The 26423-nt window shown below is 35.5% G+C and overlaps 1 protein-coding gene across 4 annotated transcripts in view; it reads right to left on the reverse strand.

Moving 5' to 3' along the window:
* The window catches only part of EEA1 (early endosome antigen 1), a 116560-nt gene that overhangs the window by 32068 nt on the left and 58069 nt on the right, over positions 1-26423 (reverse strand). For all 4 annotated transcript variants that reach the window (XM_058673908.1, XM_058673907.1, XM_058673909.1 and 1 more), the window contains 6 exons: positions 21212-21328; positions 15724-16062; positions 13046-13195; positions 11938-12057; positions 7228-7431; positions 4215-4415 (listed from right to left, as the gene is read on the reverse strand). In XM_058673908.1, the coding sequence (XP_058529891.1) occupies positions 4215-4415; positions 7228-7431; positions 11938-12057; positions 13046-13195; positions 15724-16062; positions 21212-21328 (1131 nt within the window). The remainder of the gene's footprint in view (positions 1-4214; positions 4416-7227; positions 7432-11937; positions 12058-13045; positions 13196-15723; positions 16063-21211; positions 21329-26423) is intronic.

A 26423-nucleotide genomic window follows, 5' to 3' on the forward strand; every position in this document is an offset into this window, starting at 1 on the left:
GGGTATATACAGACTTCAAAATGAAAACCAAAAAAAAAAAATCTATACTTCAAGCAACTCACAGTAAATTTTCACTAACTGATGAAAATATTATGCAGGCTATGAAGAACACATTATTTTGCAGAAGTCAGATTCATATACATACAACATTTCATTTATCTGTGGAGATAAAAACTGATGAAATATTTCAATATTTCTAATTGATTCAACTAATGTGATTTTTTTCCAAAGTCACATAACACGTAAAGTTGGAGGTTGAGAAGATTAAGTAATAAACAGTTCCACTACTTCATGCTATTTCAGAAAAAGTTGATGTGAGAAAAATGTGGCCCTTCAAATAGGTGAGCCGGGCCTTGCATGGTAGTCTAGTAGATAAAGTCCTTTATTTGCATGTGCTGGGATCCCTTGTGGGCACCAGTTCAACTTCCCATCCAGCTCCCTGCTTATGACCTGGGAAAGCAGTTGAGGACGGCCCAAAGCCTTGGGACCCTGCAGCCGCGTGGGAGACCCTGAGGAAGCTCCTGGCTCCACCTCTTGATTGGCTCAGCTTCACTTGAAGAGTGAACCACTGGTTGGAAGATCTTTCTCTCTGTCTCTCCTTCTTTCTGCGTATCTGACTTTCCAATAAAAAACAGAATTCTTTTTTTAAATGGCTGACCCTTCTGCAGGTCTTTTCCATGCGTGCACCAAGCACTATGATGCAACAATTACTGAACCTTCTACACGAAAGCAATAGTGAAGGCAATGAAGAGGCTTTTCATGATGTACTACCACACTTGTACTTAATAACCCATCTTGACCATGTACACTAGAGGACGTACAGACTGAAAAGTATGGTATAGAATGTAAAGCCAGGAAACAGCTTCAATAGCGCATTTAATAATCAATTAAAGGAGCATTCCAGGAAAAAAACATTACATTAACTCTCTTTAAATACAGCAAGAAAATCAAAGTAAACTACCCTTTGGTTAAGCATTTCAGGTTACTATTCTTTTGCTAACAACATTGCTTAAAGTATTGTTTTCTTTTTTAAAGGTTTATTTTATTTTCATTGGAAAGTCAGATATACAGAGAGGAAGAAAATTTTTCATCCGTTGATTCACTCCCCAAGTGGCTGCAATGGCCAGAGCCGTGCCACTCTGAAGCCAGGAACCTGGAACCTTTTTCGGGTCTCCCACGCGGGTGCATGGTCCCAAGCTATTGGGCCATCCTAGACTGTTTTCCCAGGCCACAAGCAGGTAGTCAGATGGGAAGGAGGGCTGCTGGGATTAGAATCAATGCCCATATGGGATCCCAGTGAGTGTAACATAAAGACTTTAACTGCTAGGCTACTGTGCCAGGCCCAGCATTGGTTTTTTAACAGAATTCTAAATCTAGTAAAACCATGCCACCATACTCTACTTCAGAGCAACCTAAAGAGATTTGACAAAAACTTAAGAAACTAGAAAATATGAAAACGTGACACTATTCAAAGAACAATGGAAAAGATGAAGTTATTTTAAAGGTGAAGAGGAGAACAATGATAATATGAAAAATTGGTGGATCATTATAAAAATTAGCTCTGAAATGAATAAAAGTAGAAATCTTGTAAAAGAAGCATTCTGCAATTTAAAAAAAAGTCAAAATCAAAGACTGTGCTATTTATTCATTCAAATTTCAACTCTCATAGCTTTCCTTTTCCTCTGCTAAACTGTAACATTACGTATCAGACAATCCCATAACTCATCAAGCAATTAAAAACAGAGAATATATACTCATAGCTCTAATAAGTATATCAATTATATTATTTTACTTTATTGAATTTCTCCTAGATTATTTGTCCTAACATAAAATCAAGGCTTAGAAATGTTTCTATAAATTTTCCTTCCTCAGTACAGAAAAAACTGATTACCAGCAAAAAAACACCCCTCATCCCATGACTGACATGCTGAGGAAACTACTTACATAGACTTCTGAAAGTATTTACATTGAAATATATAATGGAAAAAAAATCAAATCTTTCAAGAAAGGTTAAAAAAAAGAACCTCATGCATCTACAGGCAACTTCTACTGACAAAGGACCAAGAAGACATTCTAAGAAAGGACAGTTTCCTGAATAAATGGTCCCAGGACAATTGGATATATATTTGCATAAGACTGAATCATGACATACACACCCCAATCTGCCGCCCACCCCTGCCAACCTTTCCTCCTACACAGATGTCATCTAGTTACCTCAAAATGAATCACTAAGACCTGAAACTATAGAATTACTAGAAAATTATCTGGGGAAATAACTTCAAGACATTTGCAGACACAATCATTTTCTTTACGTAAGACTCCAAAAGCAGCGGCAATACAAGCAAAACAGACAAATGGGATTATATCAAACTAAGCTTCTACATAGCAGAAAATAGAACGAACAGAATGAAACCAGCTAAGAGACTGGGAGAAAATACCAGTAGTCCATTCACCTGACAAAGGATTAATACAACAGAATATATAGGTAACTATTAAGGTTCAATAAAAGAAAAGCAAATAATCTAGGTAAGCAATGGATAAGGTATTTAAATAGACACAGCTGAATAAGAAAAGCAATGGCTAACAAATGCATGAAAAAAAAACCCACTCAGTATCTGTAGCCATTAGGTAAATGCAAGTCAAATCCACAAATGTTTCATCTCATTTATTAGAAGGACTATTTCTGAAAGGAGAAAACATAGCAAAGGCTGGCTAGAATGTGGAAACAAAGAGAATGTGCATACTCTGTCAGTGAGAATGGAAATTACTGGACACACTTTATGGAGAACAGTACAGAAATTCCTCAGAAAAATGAAAATAGAACTACCACAAAACTTCGCTATTCTACTGCTGAGCATAGACAGAGAAATGTAGTAAATGAGCAACTGAAAGAGAAACCTGCACATATTCACGGCACAGCTATTCATGATAGACAAGAACGGAATCAACCAAGATGTCTGTGAGTGAGTGGGTGCGATGTGTGTATTAAGAGAAATATTATCCATCCGTGAAAAGAACAAAATCTTCAGATCTGTATTACAGTGATGGAACTGGAGATCATTATGTTAAGTGAGATAAGTCAGACACAGAAAAACAAATAGCAGATATTCTCATTTGTGAAAGTTAAGAAAAGAAAAAAACAGTCAGTCTGGACTTAGTGATCATTAAAAGCTGGGAAAGTCTTGTGTGAGGGTGAGCAGTGAGGTTTTTGACAACAGTATCAAAACATAATCTGACAGAGGTAACACTAGAGTAATTCTAGTGTTTGTAACATAGCGGATGACTGCAGTTCATAAAAACCCTTTATATTCTGCATAAGAACTAAAAATCAGCAGCTGATATTGCTCCAAACACAAAAACAAGAAAATGGTAAAGCTAACTGCCTGGTTTGAGTTTTTTTTTTTTTTTTTTTTTTTTTTAACTGTTTATGTGTTGAAATACAGTCCTGTACTCCATAAAAATGCCATATATAAAGTCAAAATAAATTTTTTAAAAGATTTATTTATTTTTATCGCAAAGTCAGACATACAGAGAGGAGAGACAGAGGGGAAGATCTTCCGTCCGATGATTCACTCCCCAAGTAACTGCAATGGCCAGAGATGAGCCGATCCGAAGCCAGGAGTCCAGAGCCTCTTCCAGGTCTCCCACGTGGGTGCAGGGTCCCAAGGCTTTGGGTTGTCTTTGACTGCTTTCCCAGGCCACAAGCAGGGAGCTGGATGGGAAGTGGGGCCTCCAGGACTAGAAACAGCACCCAAATGGGGTCCCAGTGTGTTCAAGGTGAGGACCTTAGCTCCCAGACCATGGCGCTGGGTCCCAAAATAAGTTTTAAAATAATTTTAAGAGCAGATTTAGATCCTCAATCTCCTATGGATAAAGTGGCACAGTAATACATAGATAAATATATTTTAATATATAAATTTTATGCTATATTATCAAAACAATAATAAGAACTTAAAACAAAGAAAATCTAAACGATTCAGCAATTTTAGGATGTATAATTTGCTTAGGCAGCAGGGGAAATGAGAATAAGCAAGTAAATTCAGCAACTTAGACACATTCATTATCTAATTTCTTTTCCTATTTTTTTTCCATATGGCAAAATATGGAAAAATAAATATGGCAAAATATAGAAAAAACATAATTTAAAATATTTGACATCCTAAGATCAGTGGTTTATGTATACAAACTTATTAAGTAGCGTGACTCAACATTACCTGTATGTCAAGCTGAGAGACCTTCTCTTTGCTTTCATTTAATTGACTATTTAATTCGTTGACACTTGTTTCCAAGGAGAGGACACGGTCTTGGGCAGCTCGAAGATGTGCCTTTTGCTCTTGTACTTGGTCATGCAAATTCTCCTGGGCTTGTTTGTGACTTTCTGACTGATTCTTCAGCTTCTCTGTTAACTGAGTAACCTGTTATAAAAGCAAGACTTCAATTATGAAGTTCACAAATGAAATCAAAATTAAGAAACCCAAATCTAAGTGCCATAAAACTCTTACATTGCTCTTTAATAGGTTATTTCAATGTTTTGAAGAAAAATTAAAGCCAAGCTCTGTGTACTAGTGTTGTGATTAATGAATAACTATATATATTGGTATATATATACATACACATATATGCATATATACATAACTAAATATATAGACACACAAGCACACACACACACAGTGGTCCTATAAGTTCACATGGCCTAGCTTGTGTAAATATATTCTAGGATATTTGCACAACATAGTTAACTGTTTTTCTCAGAATGTATCCCCATTGTTAAGTGATTCATGACTGTATTTACAGCCTTCAAAAATAAGTAAAAATTTTCGAATCATAAAACTCAAATCCAAGGTACATTATTTTAAAGATCATCTCCACTGACCTATAATTTCTGTGAAACAAAAATTTCCCAATTTAAGTGTGCATTTTGAGGTATGACTAGTGTACGCATTCAGCTAAGCCTCACCATGGTCAAGGCACAGCACACTTCCATCGTCCAGAACATCCCCACACTGCTCTGCAGACATTTACAGTCTCCCAACTCCTAGCTCTAGACAATCACAGACCTCACTGAAGAACACAAATTCTTTCTATATTATAGGCATTTCTGAACTGCCACATACATGTATCATAAATGCAGCCTGTGCTGTGGCTTTATAGTCAAAATATTATCTTTTAAAGAATGTAATTTTAAAATTTTGATGGAATTCAATTGAGTGGATACTACTTTGATGTATTCTGTGTGTCCATTAAGCTTTCTGAATCTGAGCTGGTATTTTTAATAAAACTATTTCAGCAATCACTTCTACAAACATTTTCCTCCTCCTCACCCATCTGTGACAATAATTATATGCACACTAGCCTACACGATCCTGTCACCCAGGTCGCTAAAGCACTTCTCTCTTTCCCCTACTCCTTTTCTCACTGTTTCATTTTGAACAGTCTCATTGTCTGCTTTGTTGATAAGAATTATCATTTCATATATATATGTGTGTGTGAGTATGTATATATGTATATATATATATATATGTTTGTTTGTTTGTTTATCTCTAGAAGCCCTGTTTGGGTCTCTAAATAGCTTCCACTTCTATCTCTACTAAAATAGTTTTCTTCTAGCCGTGTGTGAGTTTCTGGTAATGTTTCAACCTGCAATTCACTGATTAATGTTCACTGACCAGTCTAGTGAAATCTTACCTTATTAGCACAAAGCTTACTAAAATTCAAAGATTCAAGTGGATTCTAAAGAAAATTTCTGAAGTTTCTGTTCCCTGTTGGTCCTTCCTTGCTATGCTGCCCGGTAACCTTCACCTCCCTGAACTTGTCTCTCAATCTATTTAACTCAATCCATCACTCACAAGTTCAAAGAGACCACTGTGACTTTCTTGGATTCCCCAAACCCACACCACAGTCTGGAAAATGTTTTAGGTCACAAATTAGAGGGATTAAGAGGTACATTTCTCTTATATCTCTTTTCACATGGATTTCAACCCACTGCTGCCTATTGTCTAATGTCTGAAAATAGTGGTCTTAGGCATTTTCACCAACTTTCTATTGCTTATGGTGGTAAATAGATACCAGTTATTCCCAGATAACCAAAAGCAGAAGTATATGGATTATTTTAAATTTACTCTTTGAAGTAATCCATGTAATGCGGGTGTTTCCTCTGGCAGATTCCCATGTTAGGTGCCACACATCATATGTCTGGGTTTGATTCCTAGCTCTGTTCACCGTCTAGCTTCCTGCCAACACGGGCCCTGAGAGGCAGCAGTGAGTGACTCAGTGACAGGTTCCTGCCACCAAGTGGAAGACCTGAACTGTAGCTGGTTTGCGTTTGCAGTTCCCACCTGTAGGCCCTGGCCAGCTCTGGTCACAATGGGGTGTGAATCAGCAGGTGAAGGCATTCTGCCTCTTGCTCTCCATATCTCTATCTCTAAATACAAAATCCAAGTTTTTCCCAATTATATCTGCATAATAAGCAATGTCAAGTTGTAAAGAATTAAAACTATCCTAAGAAATCCTCATAAGAAATCCTCGTAACAATTATTCAAGCTAACTTTGAAATTATGGGGTGGAAATCTATGTTTATTCTTAAATTTGAAAAATGATATGACCTACTGACTTAAATACTGTTTTAAATACTTATTTATGTAACAATAATTATTTTATTCGACAATTCTTCAAAGGAGCAACTATAAAATTTTTTCTGCTTAAAAAAAAAAGCAGCTAAATATTACCAATTAAATAATAACAGCTAAATATTAACTATATATTAACATTGGAACAATAACATACCTTATCGGTTATTAGCCATAAATTGTCCAGATATATACATTATCAAAATATGAGTAATAACTCTGCATATTAACCAATATATAATAAATTTAATACTTAGCTATTGTTTGAATAGATGAATATATTTTGTTGTTTATTTTTTTAAAAATCACAAAATTACATGAAGTAAACATACATAATTAAAAGCATTTCTAATTTTCCAAAGGACCAATATAACTTATCCACTGTCATGAAGGCAATAAGTTACATTCTAGAACACGCACTGAGATTTCCTTTGTCAAATTATGTTAATAATTGCAATAGTGACCCATTTCTAGGGTGAATTAGACGCATTTGTCAAAAATAAACAACACTTTTTGAAGTACTAAACAAGAACCATAAATAATTATTTAGATGCCATATTACGTAAGAAGCACATTTTAGAAACATGTTTTAAAAGCATACTTGCTCCTGTAATGTATGGTTTTTTTCTTGTAACTGATTAAGAACAGCAGTCTCTCCTTCACCAGCCTGAATTTTTGCATAAAGATCTTCTCTTTCCTTTTCTAGTAATGAAACATTCTCTTTGCTCTTCTGTAACAAGGCTTCAAGGTTCTGAATCTTTTGATCTTTGTCACCAATTTGGCGTAGTACTTGTTCCAAATCATTCTGTAAAAAATTAAAAACTTCTGCTTTAAAGACAGAGAATTTACAAAGTTGTCACTCAAAAAAATGCTTGAGAATAAGTTTTTTTCACTCAAATTCTTGGTCTTATTATTTAATGCTATCACATTGTAACATGGCATATTTAATTGTCATAGAATTAGAACTATATATTTAATAATATACAAGAGGGCTTCAAAAGTTCAAAGAAAAGTAGCATTATCTATTTTTTATTAGAGAGGGCAAAAAGGAGGAAGATGGAAAGGAGCAGGCTTCTATCTGCTGGCTCACTCTGCTGGGCTGGAATAGCAGGAGAGATGGGGAGCTGAGAACTCAACTGGAGCCAGGAATAAAAGACAGATACCCAACATGAGTTTGGTTGTGCTAACTGGTGTTCTAATCGTTAGGCCAAATGCCTGTAACATTTTTTTACCGCAAACTTTTTGAAGCCACCTCATAAACCTTATATTACTGATAATAAACTAAAATTAAATAAAAAATTCCAATTAAACACATCCCAACACTATCACTTAACCCCTTATTTCTCTTCTGATCCACTTCAGACACACAGGATTCGTTACTGTTTAACTTCTCTGGGTTCACTCCCACCTGGGCGTCCATGCACTAATGCTGCTTGCTCCGCCCCGCTACACATTCACGCGAACGAACTCTCTCTCCCTTCAAACTCTTTGCTCTTTTGTCATCTTCACACACAGGCCTACGTTGGCCACTAAATTTCAATTGCAGCCTTCTCCAATCCTTTCTAGCCTGGTTAATTCTCTTTATTTTGGTAACATGTATCTTTTAATAACCTCAATGTTTACATATTTTTAATATTTATCTGACTTTCCCCACCATAATGGGATGTACCTTGCATGTTCCACAAAGGTATGGATGTTGTATGCCTAATTCATTGAAGTATCCAAGATATCTGAGACTCCTGTTGCAAAATACTCACCAAACAAACAAACAAAATAAATGCCTGTGCTCTAGCGCAAAAGTACTCTTCACTCAGTACCCTTGTAGCATTCTCCCATTGCCAAACCAAAGGGGTCTTTTCTCTTCTACTTTACCAAGGACCCTATTATTACACAGAGCACAATGTAATAGCTCATATACAGAACCACACCCGGTAACCTTCTCCAGCTTCCTGACCTACCACCTTTGAAGAGAACCCAGAGAACTGCTACCCTGAACCAGCCTTCATCAGTCTTTCTGTAAGCCTTATTGTAACCTACCTCACCATGCTGAGACAGAGTCAGTAACACTCAATGATTCATGTCAATATTAAAATATTTAAGATCATCATTTCTGAGGATGCTTCTCACTGCTCTATGCTCTGGTCATGACATGAAGAAAGAAAATCTCTGCTCTCAGACGCTGCTCCTGTGACATCTCTTCAAATCCCATTCATCTTCTGGAACCTGCAACTTCAATTCTGACGGGTTTCCTCCCCTCCATAAAAGTCACGTTATTTCTAAGTCTACACTAAAATGCACTTCTTTTCTCCAGATGCCCAATCCCCCCGACCCTCTCAGACAGTGACGCCTGACGCCCTGAGCAGGCAGAGATTGACCTTTTCGGGTTTTTCACTATCACCAATCTCTTTCAAGTAAAAGCTTCAGGCTGCTTATAAGTGAGTATGTAATTCTCACTTCTTCTACCTACAAAACCCTCAAAGAAGACTTCAGAACCTGATTTAGTCTTTCTATCAATCCCAATTTCCGCCAGTTTCCTGGGAAATACAAAATACATACTGAATTAAGAGCATAGCTCAACACGTATATCATCATTAATTCCTGGATCTTTACCCATCCCATATTTCAATTGCTCACATATTGGATCTTTTAATCACCTCAAATTGTTCCAACCTAAAAAATTCCAGTCTTCTTACTGCATGACCACATCTTCCTGACAATCATCCAATTTCATGACCTCATTCCTGCTCTTCAGTGTCAGAGACCTCAATTTCCTTCTAGCTTGTTCAGCACATTCTTACACTTACTTTTCAAGTCTAACATATGAATATGAAATAAACTATACTTTCAACCACATTAATTTCCAAGAAAGTTACCTTCCAAAAGTCCAACTCTAAATCTGTTACAATCTGATTTTTTCACACTGTTAGAGCAAAAACACAAACCTCCACAAAACTGTGCCACTACAAATTTCTGAGTCCCAATCCCTACTACATACTTGGAATTACTTTTTTAAGCCTTGCATTTGAATGAGGTCCTTACTCTCAAATATCCCCCTTACTAACCACTTAACAGCATCAATATTTATTTTAACTTACCAATCCTCACTTATCTGATATTCAGGTATGCTACCTCCAACATTGATTTTCATTGATTTCTCCATCTCCATATATGTGTATAAATATGTGTACATATTTACCTATGCTTCTGACATCTGTCCCTAAGATTTTAACAACTGCTTGAAACAGGGTACTATTCAGTTGGGGTGGGAGGAATGGACTGCTAAGTATATCAATCTTTTAATTGTTCTGTTGAAGAATATTTCCTCCTAAACCCAATTTTATACAGCTGCAAAAGTAATCTTTTTTAAAGCAAATCTACTGCATTTCTAAGGCTTTTAATACCTTCACATCTTTAATTATGAATACCACATAAGGGCCTCCAAAACTTTCTCTTACCATATGTTTTAGCATTTTCTCTGCTACCTATCTCACACTTCATGCTCCACCAAAATCCAATAGCTCAGCTCATACTAGCCTCAGAATCCTTGTTTCTTGTAGCTTCTGTTTGAATTACTCGCCTAATGTCATCTCTGCCCCCACAAACATTTACTCTTCTTGACACACTTTCACTTGTAAGAAGTCTACTGGAGCCAGAATTGTGGTGTAGTGGGTGTCACTGTCTTCCACACCAGCATCCCATATGGGTGTTGGATTGAGACGTGGATGTTATACTTCCGATCCAATTCTCTGCTAAGGCACATGGGAAATTAGCAGTAGATGGCCGAAGTGTTTGGACCCTGCACCACGTGTGAGACCCAGAAACTTGAGGCTTCTGGCTTCAGCCTGGCAGTTTGAAAAACAGTCTATCTACAAGAAGTCTGGGGCACTTTAATAAGGAAACCCAACTTCCACTCAACTCATGCCTTTTGCCAAATTCCCTGTAACACATAACTACAATATATCCACTTATCACTTGCTGTACTGCTTCTACTCTGGTCCAAGCCATGTAACTTCTTGCCTGGATTATTGAAGTTGTCTCTCAGTATCTACGTAGGTACCTCTAAAGTCTGCTGCCATCAGAGCAGACAAAATAAGATCACATCACGCCTATCCTAAGAACCCTCTAATTGATTTCTACTCTAACCTGAGTAAAACAAAGTCCTTAACATTACCAATGAGCCTCTCTGTGGGTTCTGACAACCTGTGATCTGTGGCCTTTTCACTTGAGCCACTCACACTACTCTAGTCACTGACTTCCTGTTACTCCTGAAGCAAGTTCCTGCCTCTTCATGTACTATCGATATTTTTCTCTCTGATATCTGCATGGCTCACACTCTCCCATCCTTCAGAAAATGCTTATCACTGCAGCTCTATTTTCAGCTCTCCAGATACCTCCCAACTATCCCATGCCTCCTTTTGTCAACTCCACAGCACTCCTCATCACCTCACACATTACACATTCCGTCTATTTACCTGGATTGCTGTTTGCCTCCCTCCCTAAGTTCCAAGAAAGTAGACCTACTTGTCAGCTTTATCTGCTGCTTGCTAACTAACTTAAAAAAAAAAAAATCCAGTACTTTGAATTAACCATCTGATTTCCATGCTACCTTAACTCCTGCCTCCCTCAGACTCCAACACTGTGTTTATATGCCTATCAATAAACTGCCATGTCCTAAAGGGCAGGTACTGTTTCTGTACTTTCACTACCGAAGATGGTTCCTGACATACAGCATTCAACATTATTAAGTGAATTAATCAAAGAATTGAGGAATAAATGACTATCAAATTCATTTCAAACATTTGGATAATCTCCCTTTGCCATAATAAAACTAAAACTTCCTTCAGTCATCTCAGTTATGCTGAAAAATCTGTATGAATTTACCTCACTAATATTTTCTATACCTATAATTTCAATCTTCTCATGATGGTTATGAAGCAGAAAAAAACATGACAAATACCAAATTTTACTGTAGGAAATACAAAACATCTTTTTATTGTAATGGGTTAACTACAACACAAATTATTTGAACTATTTCTTTTTACAAATTAGGAACTAATGTTTAATTATAATTGATTTAGCTAATTACATATTACAGATCTAATAAGAAAATAATTTAAATTTAATAAAAATTTATTCATAAATATAATACTAAAAGTTTAAAATCATTTCAAACCACCTTAGAAAAAAAACCTGTAACTATGAAAATTTACCAAAGCTTCTCAGAATCAAGCATTTTGCCTAGGCTTACACAACAAAAGAAGAACGTCGCTAAATTTTTGTTTAAACGGTTAAGAATTCAAATGATATTTACCTGAGCTTCTCGAAGTTTTGCTGTAGTGCTTTGCTGAAGAGCTTGCTGTTCCTGATGCTGTTGCTTTGTTTTATCTAACTGGTGCTGCAACTCTGTGGAACTTGTTACTTCTTCCTTCAACTTTAAACAAAAAGAGATACTGTCACTGAGAACTTCCAAGTGTAATGCTGTCATTCATAAATATCACACAATACTTCAATTCTCAAATGTGTGCAGGAAAATGTATCTTGCAAATGCATAACATCAACTTTAAAAGCAGTATTGCACTAACTACAGAAACTTCAACTCATGATTAATAAACTAGTCTCTTAGAAATACTCTCATCCTAAAAAGAACACAAACCTTTCTCAGTACAGTATCTATTTATTATTTTTAATATGCAAACATGTTCAAGGAATGAACTGAATCTAAATTATTTATAAACATATAAGTGTTTCTTTTTTTCTTCTCACTGGAAAAGGATTATCTAAGATTGTAAGTCTAGAAAACAAGCTGTTGTTAAAGCTATAGCTTTTAACTTGCATATTTGTTCAATTTCAATAAGAGATAATTAAATAACATTTACTCTAGCCATAAAAATGTATCATTTTTAGCAACTGCATCTTTAATTAGAATAACATGTACTTTAATTAGGATGGAACATTCAATTATATTCTTCATTTTCAGAAGTGGAAATCCTCAAATGCAATTCAAAGTTAATATGCGCCAAATTTATGTCATTAATGATCTTTGCCAACTATTCATTAACAAGTGGAAATTCCAAAGAAAAAAAATAATTTTATGGCATTTATTTCAAGATCCCATTATTGAATGGAGCTTCCTTGTAGAAGACTCCAACTGCTTGACATTCATCCTCAGAAATCTTCCTTTGTGTAGCCTCCTATGTTCACCTTTGTCGAGCCATACACTTGTAATCAAATGATTGAATGTGGTTAACAAGCAAGATGTTTCTGATGGAGAAAAATACATGCTACAATTCAAAGATTTTTTTAAATTTAGTTATAGCTCTTGACAATTGTAAATGTTCGATGAAACATAACAGGATCTAAAATGCTCCTAGTCTATCAACTAATTTGCTATTTTAAGATCTTTTGAAATGTCAGCCTACCTGTTCTTCTAACCGGGAAAGTTTGAGTTGTAAATCAGCCACCTGCTGTTCTTTATCCTTCAGCTTCTCACTGGAAAGTTGTCTCTGCTCCTTGAGCCTACCATGTGCTTCCCCTAGTTGGCGCTCTGTCTCCAGAAGTTTGCTGTGTAACTTGAAGGAAAAAAGTACATACATAGGTATACACACACACCACCTACTTTCTAACATTTTGTTTTGCAAAAGTACCTCATTTTACTAACACATTTCAGAAAACACTGATTTGAGATACATAGAACACAAGCAGAGAAATAGACTCAGGAAGACAGCTGCGATGCACTTTCTTGCTCCCCAGATGGCTGCAGTGGTAAAAGCTAAAGCTGGGAGCCAGTAACTAAATCCAGGACGAAACCAGCTAGCTGACCCATCACCACTGCTTCCCGAGGTCTGCACTGGTAGGAAGCCAGCAGAGGCCAGAGCCAGGAGCCAATGTGTGATGTGCGTGTCCTCATTGGTAGCTTTACCACCAATCCAAATGCCCACCGGAAATAGAGCTTTAATCACATCAACTCTAACAGCTTATATAGAATTTTGAAATGACCACTTTTATGGTTTTTATTTATAGTTCTTTAAAAACAAACAAAATAAAAATAAATGGGACCAAGTCATTTAGATGTCAGTATTAGAATCATTCAAGGAATATACAATAAGCAAAAATTAAAAATTAAGACACTCCAGGCACCTATTACACAGTGTTTTTTAAAAGCCCACAATGATATTTGTTGGTTTTCATACTGCTGGCTTTAATAATCAGCAGAGCTGACTCGCTACAGCTAGGTAATTTGAAAGAACTCAACGCAGTCCTCTGTCTTCAAATTGGCACATAAATTCTATGTAAAATGGAAGGAATAATTATTTTAAGTAACTAAAATGTCATCCAACTAAAACAAAAGGAGAGATTTTCCATGGAGATAATCACCATCAATGTCTTAAATTATTTTCTCTAACATAACTAGAAAAACAGATGCCAGGTACTGAGTATGAAAAATGAGTTAAGACACAGTTTTGGCACCTACAGAAGATAGTCATGAATCATGTTAACCTACCAAACTGTGGTAAGTAAGAATTCATTATATTTGCATACTTAAGCCATCCTGAAGCTGAGGAAAGCAGTTTTTAAGAAGCTGAAAAGGAATAAGAATGTCTTAAGAAGACACGCTAAATACTGGAAAAAAAAAACAAGATATAATGTGGAAAACATAAAGTACACTCCTCAATTTCTGTAATGGAGACAGGATAATAAGATCATTGGGGACACTTGGATGTCATAACAAGGTACCTGAACTGAATCCACTGAACTCTAGTTATTAAAGGGTTTGAGGTGTGGTTGGAACCTGGAGAGATCTGTTGTGAAGTCAGGTCGTCTGGACAGGCACAGGCTGAAAGCACAGAGCTCAGCTGGCGGCTGACAGAGTGGGGTCAAGCTAAGACGAGAGGCGGGGCAGGGGAAACAGGGAGTGAGACAAACTAAACAGATTGTGCTAACACTTCAGATCCACTGTGTCATGGAACTTACAGCTGATTCTAAAAATCAGTGAGAGCACACATGAAGTACTTTAACTCCTGAAATATGACTGAAGTTCAACAAGTTATTGAATAAAGGTGAAGTGTTAACATCACTAAACCTAGAGAAGTAGAAAGCTACCGAAGTAATTACAATAAAGTAGCACTTTGTTGCTACTGAAGCAAAAACAGTTGAAAAAGGTGGCTGAGGGATTTAATGTTCCTCCAACATGCATTTTTTCAACCAATTTTCAATGTTTTTATAAGTAATAACTAGAATGTAAGTATTAAAAAATTTAAGCTGGTGGCAAAGCCAAAACAAGCATCAAACATTACCTGATATATTTTACTTAGAAAAACTGTATTAGGATTAATTTGTTTTCTACTTCTTAAACATCCAGCTTTATACGATGCTTTTTTATTATTAAAAAACTGTGTATTTTATTTTAAATGCAAGATAACCAGGAGAGACGGAAAAATAGAGACAGACAACGAGAACTTGCAAAAATGGCTGCCAAAGACAGGTCTGGACCAGATCAAAGTCAGGAGCTATGAGCTAAATCCTGGTTTTCCATGGAGGTGGCAGGATCCAAGTGCTTGGATATTATCACTGTTTTTTTTTTTTAAAGATTTATTCATTTTTATTACAGCCAGATATACAGAGAGGAGGAGAGACAGAGAGGAAGATCTTCCGTCCGATGATTCACTCCCCAAGTGAGCCTCAATGGGCCGATGCGCGCCGATCCGATGCTGGGAACCTGGAACCTCTTCCGGGTCTCCCACGCGGGTGCAGGGTCCCAATGCATTGGGCCGTCCTCGACTGCTTTCCCAGGCCACAAGCAGGGAGCTGAATGGGAAGTGGAGCTGCCGGGATTAGAACCGGCGCCCATATGGGATCCCGGGGCTTTCAAGGCGAGGACTTTAGCCACTAGGCCACGCCGCCGGGCCCTATCACTGTTTTTCTTAGAGAAAAGTGAAATAAAAAGAAATGAGATGCAAGAACACTTTGGAATGAAAAAATTAAGAGTTCAATTTTAGGTGACATTTTTAATATATACTACTTTATGATCAAATAATCATCAAGCACACTAAGGTAAAACCATAGAGGAATTATAATAAATAGAATGAACATTTCTTACTTGATTAATTTCACCTTGGAGTTGTAACCCATGCTGTTCCTTTTCTTCTCTCTGCTGCTGTAGCTGTTTAAACTCTGCTTTAAGGTGCTGGTATTTGGTCTCTACTTCAGATAATTCTTCTTTGACCCTCTGTGTAGCTTCTCCTTTTTCACTCAGTTCTGCCTGTGTTCTCTGCAGCGAAGCTTCAGATGCAGACAGCCTTGACTGAAGCTGTTGACAATCCAGGTCTTTCTGATGAAGCGCTGCTTGTAAATTCTTTTTACTCACAGACTCTTCATTGTATTTCTCTTCTAACTGGGTATGGTCCAGTTCTTTCTTGAGCAATTTTTCTGTCAAGTTCTGAAATATCAGTTCAACAATTTACTTCCGTCCCATTTTTAATTACTCCAATTTTATTCAAGCAATTTTTAGAGTAGTGCCATCTCCTGAGAAGTGTTTTAATCAACATTACAATAGTGAAAATAAACATTCTAGTCAAAAAGAATTACATTATCTCAGACCAACAGGACTTTATCATTAGTCCACTTAAATAAATTTTATTGATAGAATGTAATAGCTGGAAAAAATGCTAGTATAAAATGAAAAAGTTTCCTGTATTCTTCAGGGGTATTCAACATATTCACATCTTCATTAAATTTAAAATTGAAGCTACTTTCTACAAACGGAATTATTTTTATTAGCAATATGCCATAACAATTCTAAATTCTGGCCTTGCAATTTTACAATAACAGCTTTAATACAATAATATCATCCACTGTCACAGTATACCTATTCCTACCGCTTAAATTCCCCTCTTTTTTCAGACAGAACATTTTTTAAGAGTTGCAAGTTTAAACTAATTCAAATTTCTTTTTAATTATGTAAATGACCTAAATATCATTTTCTTGCTTTATATTTTGTTGCTTTACTCAACAATATAAAAATTATGCCTCAAATCAAAAATCTGAATCAAGCAGCCTAATCAAATGTCAAAATCCAATCTCAGTAAAATTGTTACAATCAATACTGAACATTTTAAGGCAATGTATTTACACATAAAATGTGGATCAGAACTTTTAACCTAATTTTGTGATATAAGCAGCCAGGAAAAGAAGTCATTGTAAGCATGAGATGGAGTCAACCAGTGGATGGCTTATTACGTGCCTGGTGATAGAGAGTGGTAATACAAGGCAGAGAACCAGCAAAGCCTTTGTACCATAGACAGACTACCACCTAAGCAAAAAACCAGACATTTAAAAAGAAAAGTCTTTCCAAAGTATTAAAACCTAATACCCAAGAAATGAAATTGTTGTGTTAAATTTCTTAAGTGTACAAGTAAAAGCCAAAGCACCTGAAAATAAGAAAGTTTGAGCTTGATTTTACAAATAGTGAGAAGAATTAATGAGTACATATATATATTTATGACTCATGCCACCTTTTCTACAAAAAATATACATAAATAGACAAATTAGGGTTGCGAAAATAGCAATCCCTCTTGCCACATGGGGCATAATAAGTCTAGGTAATAACCTGGCAAAAGCAGCAGTAAAGGTTCTTGAACATTTGAGAATAAGTGAGTTACTATAAATCATTAGGTAGGAATATACCTTAGAAAAGCAGTATTTAGAAAGATGATATCAATACTTCAAAAAACATGGGAAAAAGGAATTTAAAGAATAAGGATTTTGGTGCAAAAGAAGTGAAATCCTTGCACTGTATTTTCAGAATACATATTTCCACGAACTTTTCTAGACCCTGATTGTGGGAGAGACAGACTGGGAGAGAAGCTTAGAAAGAAGAGCATCCAGGAGTTTGCAGCAAAGTTAGCCAAGAGACATGTACCTTGACCAGTCAACGAAAACAGAAAAAAGAGGCAGTCATCTTTTGATGAGAAATCACACTCTTCATGATTCAACTATTTGCTAGAAAATCATCTTTCCATAAACATTTCTATTACTAGTTAGTAAACCCGAATCTTTGCTGACAGCATTTTACATTTATTATTTGGAAAAACACTGAGTTTAAAACATACACACTAAGTAAAGTCTATTCTTAACATCTTTGCTTGTATTGTTTGCATGAAAATTACAACTTATTGTGTCCAGTATAGTGGCCTAGCAGCTAAATTACTTGCTTTTCATGTGCTGGGATCCCATATAGGCGCTGGTTCTAATCCCAGCGGCTCAACTTCCCATCCAGCTCCCTGCTTGTGGCCTGGGAAAGCAGTCGAGGATGGGCCAAAGCCGTGGGACCCTGTATCCACATGGGAGAGCTGGAAGAGGTTCCTGGCTCCTGGCTTCAGATGGGCTCAGTTCTGGCTGTTGCAGATGCTTGTTGAGTGAACCAGTGGATGGAAGATCTTTCTCTGTCTTTCCCCTCTGTAAGTCTGCCTTTCTGACCAAAATAAATGTTTTTTTTCAGTTTTAATATATTTTTATTTTGAATTTTGAATTGTGTGGTACAATTTCGTATAGGGTGGGATTCCCCCCAAATTCCCACCCCGCATCAGATCATTTCCATTTTGCTACAATAGTGTAGTCCTTTGTAAGGAATCATAATTCTATCAATCTCTTATCTAACTGATAAAAATAAATATTTTTAAAAAGAAGAAAATAGTTCTTAGAACAGGATTGATTATAACAGCCTGAGGTAGATCCAGTCACTTTCTCTGTTTCCTGGTTCACCCTGCGATTCTTCTTTCAAAGGCACTGACACTGCAAACCAACAGGGCTGTCCAAGTTGGACTCTAAAAGTTCGAGCCAATTAAGCTTTCTACTTCTTAGCTGCATGATTTCAAAACAACGACTGATATATTGAGGGGCTTAATTTTTATGTTGACATTTTCTCTATATAGTTTGATAGTAGAAAAAGAGAGGACTGAAGTACACAGATATACTTATTTATGCAAAGACACGGGTATAGAGGAACATTAAAAATCAGTCCATATAAAAGGTGATGGAAAATGGGAAATAATGAACTGTTTTGGAACGTGGTCGGTAATCACATAGTAAATCTGAGCAGGTATGCTTTTTAAATATCCCAGAAGGCAGCAACTTCACCTAGCTCTGTATAACATAGAGAAATTCTGACACAAACACAGAAGATTCCCATACAAGTGTTCACAGCTATAAAGTTTATAGTAGCAAGGAAAAGGGAAGGCTTATTGAGAAAAAAAAAGTACTCGTATGCACTGATTTCTTTTGCTGGGTGCCACAATATCATATAGTCAATGAGGAAAAACACTTAGGCAGCTAAGTTGTAAAGTAAACTAGCCACATTTTTCATGACATACAATTGTCAGTGGAAAGAATGATAGACAAACATGATTATTCAGACCTGAAAGAGAAGAGAATCTGTTATTGCAAAGAATAGAATTTATGGTTTTGGTTGCCAATAATAAAGTGCAAGTTTTTAAATGATATTAAGATTTTGAAGAACTCATATCTTACTTTTCTGAGCCTAACTTCCTCATACTAATTAATGTGACTTAGTTTATATTAACTGCCCAATGGAAAGTGCTAACATTTATAAGATTTTCCACAGAACTAACAGATGAGCACAGGAAAAAATCCACACAAAAGGCAAGAAAGGCCAACAAATTTTTGTACATGGTAAAAAAATTCACTGACATTTTAAGGAGGCAAGGGCTATGGGGTAGGACTGTGCATGGACAGAGCTGGGAGTGAACCCATTTCTGGCTCAGCGAACTGCAACAACATGGCATCCTACAGGTTTCCCCCAGATAGGTCCAAATAGCCCTCAGACCTGATGAAGAGCAGATCAAGAACTCCACCAGTGGCATATCAGGTGTCATTTTGTACAGTCTCAAAGACTTTGAACAAGGATGCTAAGAATGTTCAATGGGAAAGGACAGTGTTTTCAATAAATGATGCTGGGAAAAATGAATATCCCCGTGCAAAGGAAAATAATGGATTTTATTTTGTGTACATTAACTCATAATAAGTCAGAGACCCAAACATAAGACCTGAAACTATGAAACTTTTAAGATATAGGGTTCATGACACTATGGGCAATGATTTCTTGGATATGACGAAACAAGTATAAGCAACAAAAGTAGATAACTTAGAATGCATAAAAAATTAAAACTAAGCATAAAAAGATGAAACAATGCAGTGAAAAGGGAAACTATTAAATAGCATTTGCAAATAATATGCCTGATTAGAACTTAATGTCCTGATTATACAAAGTACTCCTACAGTAATAAAAACAAAATGGTTAAAATGTATGGCAAAAAAACACATGAAAAGATATTCAGGGATGTGACTCCTTTATACTCATTGAGATAGGTATAGTTGAAATAGCTCTGTCTCTCCCTGTCTGGCTGAAACTGTGACTTTCAAATAAATAAATACATATTTTTAAAATGTGGCCAAAGAAAAATAAATAAATAGAATGGGGCTGGTGTCACAGCATAAGTAAAGAGGATGCCTGGGATGCCTGCATCACATACAAGCATCGGTTTATATTCTGGCTGTTCCACATGTCATCCAGCACCCTGCTAATGGCCGGGAAAAGCAGCTAGAGGTGGTCCAACTTCTTGGGTCCCTGTGCCCATGTGGGAGATCCAGATGAAGTCTCTGACTCCTGGCTTTTATCTGGCCCAGCTTTCGCCATTACGGCTATTTCACGAATGAACTGGAAGATGAAAGTTTCTTTCTCTCTTTCTCTCTCTGTCTTTCATCTCTTCCACACCACTTCCCTGTCTCTCCCCATCTTTCTATAACCCTGACTTTCAAGTAAATAAACAAATCTTTAGGATAAAACAAATAAGTAAAGTGTTGGCAACCTTTTGCACAACTAGAGGGAATGTAAAAGGATACAGCAACTATGGAAATCAATATGGTGGTTCTTTGAAACAATCAAATGATATGGTAATTCCACTTACAAGAATACACCGAAAATGAGTTCTCAAACAGATATCTCTACCTCCATGAGTAAGCAAAAATATACACAGTAGCCCCAAAAGTCAAGATAATCCAAGAATCTATGAACAGATGAATTATACAATGAAGCATACTGATTGTACTTTTTTATACTGATTACATCTTTGTTGGATTTAATCCCCACTGCGTCACACCTAGAGGATAGAAACCATGGTGTTGGCCGAGAGGCTTGAGAGGTGAACAAGATCACATGAGGCCATCAGAGTGGAGCTCAAAGGATTGAATGATATTTACTGTACAAGAGAGAGACAGACGCCACAGACTGTATTCCCAGCTCTCAGCTTGTGATGCCTATGCTTCCTAAGCTGGACTCTGCATCCACAGATACAACCCCCTTGACTTTAATGTTTAATGAACAGTTTCAGTTTCCCAAGTTAAAAACAGTCCTGGAAACTGCTTTGTACAACAATGTGAATAAAAATATGCTAAAATACATGCAGAAATAAGTAAGATAGTACTGAACTAAGATACAGATAAAATATGGAAGATTAAATTCAAGGCATATAAAATCAATTCACGACAACATATGGCTTTAAAATCATTACCTGATTTTTTTGAGTTAATTCTTTAACTGAACCCTTCAGCTTCTGTAGTTCCTGCACATACACAGCAACTTCCTGGGGGCCCTTGGCAAGTTCACTTCTTAGCTGATTTATTGTGGTCTAAAAACACAAAGAAAGAACTACATTAAAGTTACATAGCGATGTGTTGCCATTGTAAATTGGGAATTTTAACTGTTTCTCATACTATCATTCTTGCTGGTACTTCACATTTTGTGGGGGGAGGTGAGGGAGAGGCATTAAAACTAGTTTTTAAAATATATCCAAGATGTACAATTTCATTTATTTAGCAAACCTGAAATTAAACACTGACATCTTAATGTGCTTGAAGTAAACAGTAAACTGCAATTTTTAATTAATGGGCTTGAAACGGTATACTTTATTCCTTCTGAATTTAAAGAGGATATTCAACTTACGCCTATTTCTCCCAACTTCTACAGCATAAACTTTCTTTTAAGATACATATATGCAGATCTGTCATGCAAAATTCCACGTGGGGAAATCACCTAAATAATTGTTTTACAGTCAGAGTTTGAAGCTAAACAAAAATTTGCATTTGTTCATTCAAAAAAACTTTAAGAACGTGAAAGTAATATTTCACATTAAAATGATCATTTAGACATTAAAAAAATAGAAATGACAGACAAGCAATGGTCTTGGAAACACAAGCTTCCGATGAAGTTCAACCACTAGAGAAAAAGACTATTGCTTTAGAAATACAGTTTTTTACTAACAACATTAACAAAGAACTTTAATTTAATCTAAAAAATTTTTATCATAATTTTCCATGATCCAGGTTTGTAGGTACAGGGATTTTTCCCTCCACCTTCTTTAGAACTTTTTATTTCTAACATGCTTACTGGCTTTACTTCCTACATTCCTAAAGTTTACAATTATTTCTAAAGTTACAATTATTGTCTATGTTTCTGAATAAACTCTATATTATGAATAGGACATGCATTTGAAAATGTTGTACACAGTACAAATAAACACTTTGATCTTCTAGGGAGAGACCTTGGAAAAAAAAGAATTTGTTGCGAGAGTGTCGCCTTTGCTTAGAGCTCTTCCATGACCTCTTTTGGAAATTCTCCCAAACTGTGCCACACATTTTCTTTCAAGGTTTCTCAGTGTAGGATATCATTATCTACTGATGGTGGCCTTGGTTTTAAATACCTCATAGTAAACAAGGTAAATGACTAGACAGAATGATGAAAAATCTGAGCTTAATAGTAACCGTAAATTAATGAAACTATTTTTGAATGTTTCCTAAATTAGTTTAGATTAAATTAAAAGAAAGTTCAAAACAATGCTCTTAGGAATGGCAACATGTATGAACAGGTGCCTGTCTGAATAGAGGAAACCATTCATTTAAATGTCAAAAGACATTTTCTCACAGTATTTTATGGTTATACTTTATTCAAGGTGCTTCAGGACTATATATAAGAGCTGATACACTGACATAGTTTGACATGTTTCAAAGAAGAAAATGTTTAAATATTTACGTATTTTCAACTACATTCAAATTAAAGGCATACCATCCATTTTAAATTGACCACCTATTTCTGACACAGATACAAGTACTGGAGAGCTCACTTCAAATTACTATTTTTAACAACATAAAATCTCAGAATCATTTTGTTAGTAAAACTATGGATGTTAACAGAACAGAAACAATAGAAACGGAATGGCTTTTTAAGTTCTTTTTCATGTTTTAATCACATAGCACAAAAATCAACTGATCACAAAAGAAAACTATCTCATTTAAGTCCTTACTTTTCAACATTTAACCAAAGGATTTTGCACAGGTTTTTTGATTTAAAAAAAAAAACAGAAATAAACTGCCCTCTACATTACAATACCATATTTCAGGTTGAAGGTTCTAACTTTTCATGTTTTGGTGGAGTACGTGGCACAGCAGCTAAGATGACATGTGGGATGCCCATGCGCCATGAGCGAGCGGCTCAGGTTTGAGAATCAGTTCTTCGGACTCAGCTTCTTGCCAACATGCACCCTCACCCTGGGAAACTCAAGTGCTGGGCTCCCTACGGTCCATGCAGTAGACCAGGACTGGCTTACCCCTGGCTGCCACAGGTATTTAAGGAACAAACCAGGGAGTGAAGATATTAGTGTCTGTCTATGTGTCTGTCTGTCCTCTCTCTCTCACCTTTCAAATAAAAAAATTCTTTAAATAAATAAATAATAAAATGTAGTAAGCCAAATGTAACATTAAGTCTAGCTTGCTGTCAAATTACAAAATGGAGAAAAAAGATTAAATAAGGAAATACAGAACAAATATACTAAAAATAAGTCATTTTTTATTTTGTAGCATTTACACATGTCCTTATGTTTTTATAAGATTAACACCAGAGAACTGAACAGTAGGTGTCTCATTTAGCTTTGGTAAAATAATTCAGGTATCTTCAAAAACTAAAATGTTTCTAAGTGTAAATGTAAACATTAAAACTTTTCAAATATTCAGAGACAAAAAGAAACACCTAAGAAATCTGTAATCAAAACAAGGCTAGTTATAAAGAAGGGGAGAAGACCGAGTTATAGAAGACTCTTATCTATTGCATATTACGAATCATTATAATCATTCACAAGAATCATATGCTTAGACTTAAGGAAAAATAAGCTTCAAAGAAAACAAACGTACATTCCCTCTTCTGACATTGCTCATAATCAGTAAAACTCAAAGAAGAGCTATCTCTGTGCTCCTGCCACATTGATTACTTCTCGACCTCGCAAGCCACGCTCATCCATGCCTTGGACTAACACTTGCTCTAGCATCTGCCTGGGGATCCTTCCTCCCAACACCAACCCCAGCTTCTGCTAACTTCATTCTCCTCGTTGCTATCATTCTGGAGGTCGTTTTCCCTGACTATTCCATCTAAAACTGTCTCACATGACTCCTAGCCTCACCGCAGCCCAAAAAGAGGTGTTTTCTTTTTCTTCTCATGATATTTACTATTAACTGATTTTTCCATCATAATTAGGTTTATCACATTTTGCTTGGCTTCCTGAAAGGAATACAAGCCTTACAAGATCATGAACTCTATTTCATTCTGTATTGTCTTCCCCACATCTAAGGTAGTTCTGCTACTTAGCAGGCCTCAGAAAACACTGGCTGAAAGAATCAGTTGTTCTCTCACCAAGACGTTAATATTTATTTATTCCCATGTATATCATCATCTTATCTTGCTAGATTAGCATTTCCTTGATGCTATTATTAAACTCGTTACATTATTAAATTCAACACTGAATTTTTAACTAAAGAAACCCTGCAACTACATAACAAACGAGAAACCATGTTTCAACCAGACATCCCTCGGGTGCTTTAAAATAACTGTTTTAAGGTTTTGCTGTTACTAGTAAATAATCATTTAAAGATGATTTAAAATATGATTTGAAGAACAAAAACAAGCATGCCTTTGAAATTACAAGATTATTTTAAACAAAAGTTCCACATGACGATAGGAGGTGGCATATTAAGGATATTATTAATACTAAAAAATCTTCCAGAAACACATTACCTCAAGTTTAAGCATCTCCATTTGAAAGCAGAAAAAACAATAAAATGATGGATGAAAGGTGAAAGACAATAATGACAAATTATACACAGAGCACATAATGAAAATGTCCACACATACCTACAGATCTGGTCTCTCAAACTGGGATCCTTTCAAAAAACAGTTAAGTATTCTATTTATAATACATAATAATTATAGTTATTTCACATTTGTAGTAACACTGTTGCTCTCAAAACTGGAATTCAACTGACTTTAACTGGAATACAAATTAAATTATCTAAAATCATTTCCACTAGAAATCACAAGTAAGTTCATCACAGCATCAATATTTTCAATCATGAGAACTTATAGAAATAATTCTTTTTAACCTTAAACCTTCAATCTAAACAGCCCAATTAAAAAGGGTTGTCATCCTTATTCATTAAAACATGCATAGACAAAGTCCGTACACTCATAAGGTGTACATTCAGTGAAAGTAGCAAACAGAAGTACATATTTAACAGCGTATGACAGGATCTTTATCTTCAGCCTAGAAATAGTCCAAAAATTGCATTTTTTTAGATTCTCTATTCATTTTAAAGTGTTTTCCTTTTGAGTCCAATATTTAGATTCAGGAAAAGCAACATACATAATAAAAAGTTTTTCTATTAATTTATTTGCCATAAGTTTATCAACTTAACTAATTGAAAGCAAATATAACTGAATTTAAATATGAAAATTGAATTAAAATGATTTAATTTTGTTTCAAAAATATCTTTTTCATATAATGTAGAAAATGAGTATTAAGAAAAAACTATATGACTTTCAAATTTTTATACCAAAATTAACTATACTTTTAATTCTCCTCTTCCAAAAACATTTTGGGTACTATCATAAAATACATGCCATACGGTTAGAATAAACAAAAGCTACAAAATTAATGTAGTTATAAACAAACACATGAAATAAAGTAATTAGGAAGTAATTTTTTTCATATGGATATGGTATAAGAAGCAACACAAAATATTTCAGGCTATTATGCCACAAGTTACATTATGGAAAAATAAAAACATAATAAGACATTAGGAAAAGATTTACTTATAAATTTCCTTAGAAAGCAACCATCAGACCACATAAAATAGGTGACATAATATGAAAGCATAAACAGACTTTGATCTAGATTTGAACTTTATCATTCTCTTGCTAGGTTCATGACTTTAAACAAATTACCTCAAGGAACCAGGCTGCCTCATGTTAAACAGACTTCATATTTAACTTGCAGCATTATAAGAAACAAATGAAACCACATATTTACAGTGAACAGCATAATATCCAAAACTTAGTGGTATTTATAAAATAAGAGTTCTATGTTTAAAAATCAGTCTGACTCTTATGCTATCATTGGCCAAAGTTATCAATAATTTAACAGCATGTGACTGCATTCATCATTACCTATTTATTCATTAATGAAGTGAGGAAGAGATACTATCTTTGTTTTAAAAAAAATAGGAGATATTGAATCCCAGTGTAATCCATTAATAAGATAAACTCCTTTTAAAATTTATTTCAAAATGCCTTAAATGACAACTCTTTATTAAAATTTAAGATGTGGAAAACTAACTTCTAAGTCACCTTCCCTCTTTTCTAGAAACACACATGTTTTTTGGAAGAAGAAATCATTGTTTCCT

This window comes from Ochotona princeps, chromosome 15 (genome assembly GCF_030435755.1).
Source record: "Ochotona princeps isolate mOchPri1 chromosome 15, mOchPri1.hap1, whole genome shotgun sequence".
Taxonomy (NCBI): domain Eukaryota; kingdom Metazoa; phylum Chordata; class Mammalia; order Lagomorpha; family Ochotonidae; genus Ochotona; species Ochotona princeps.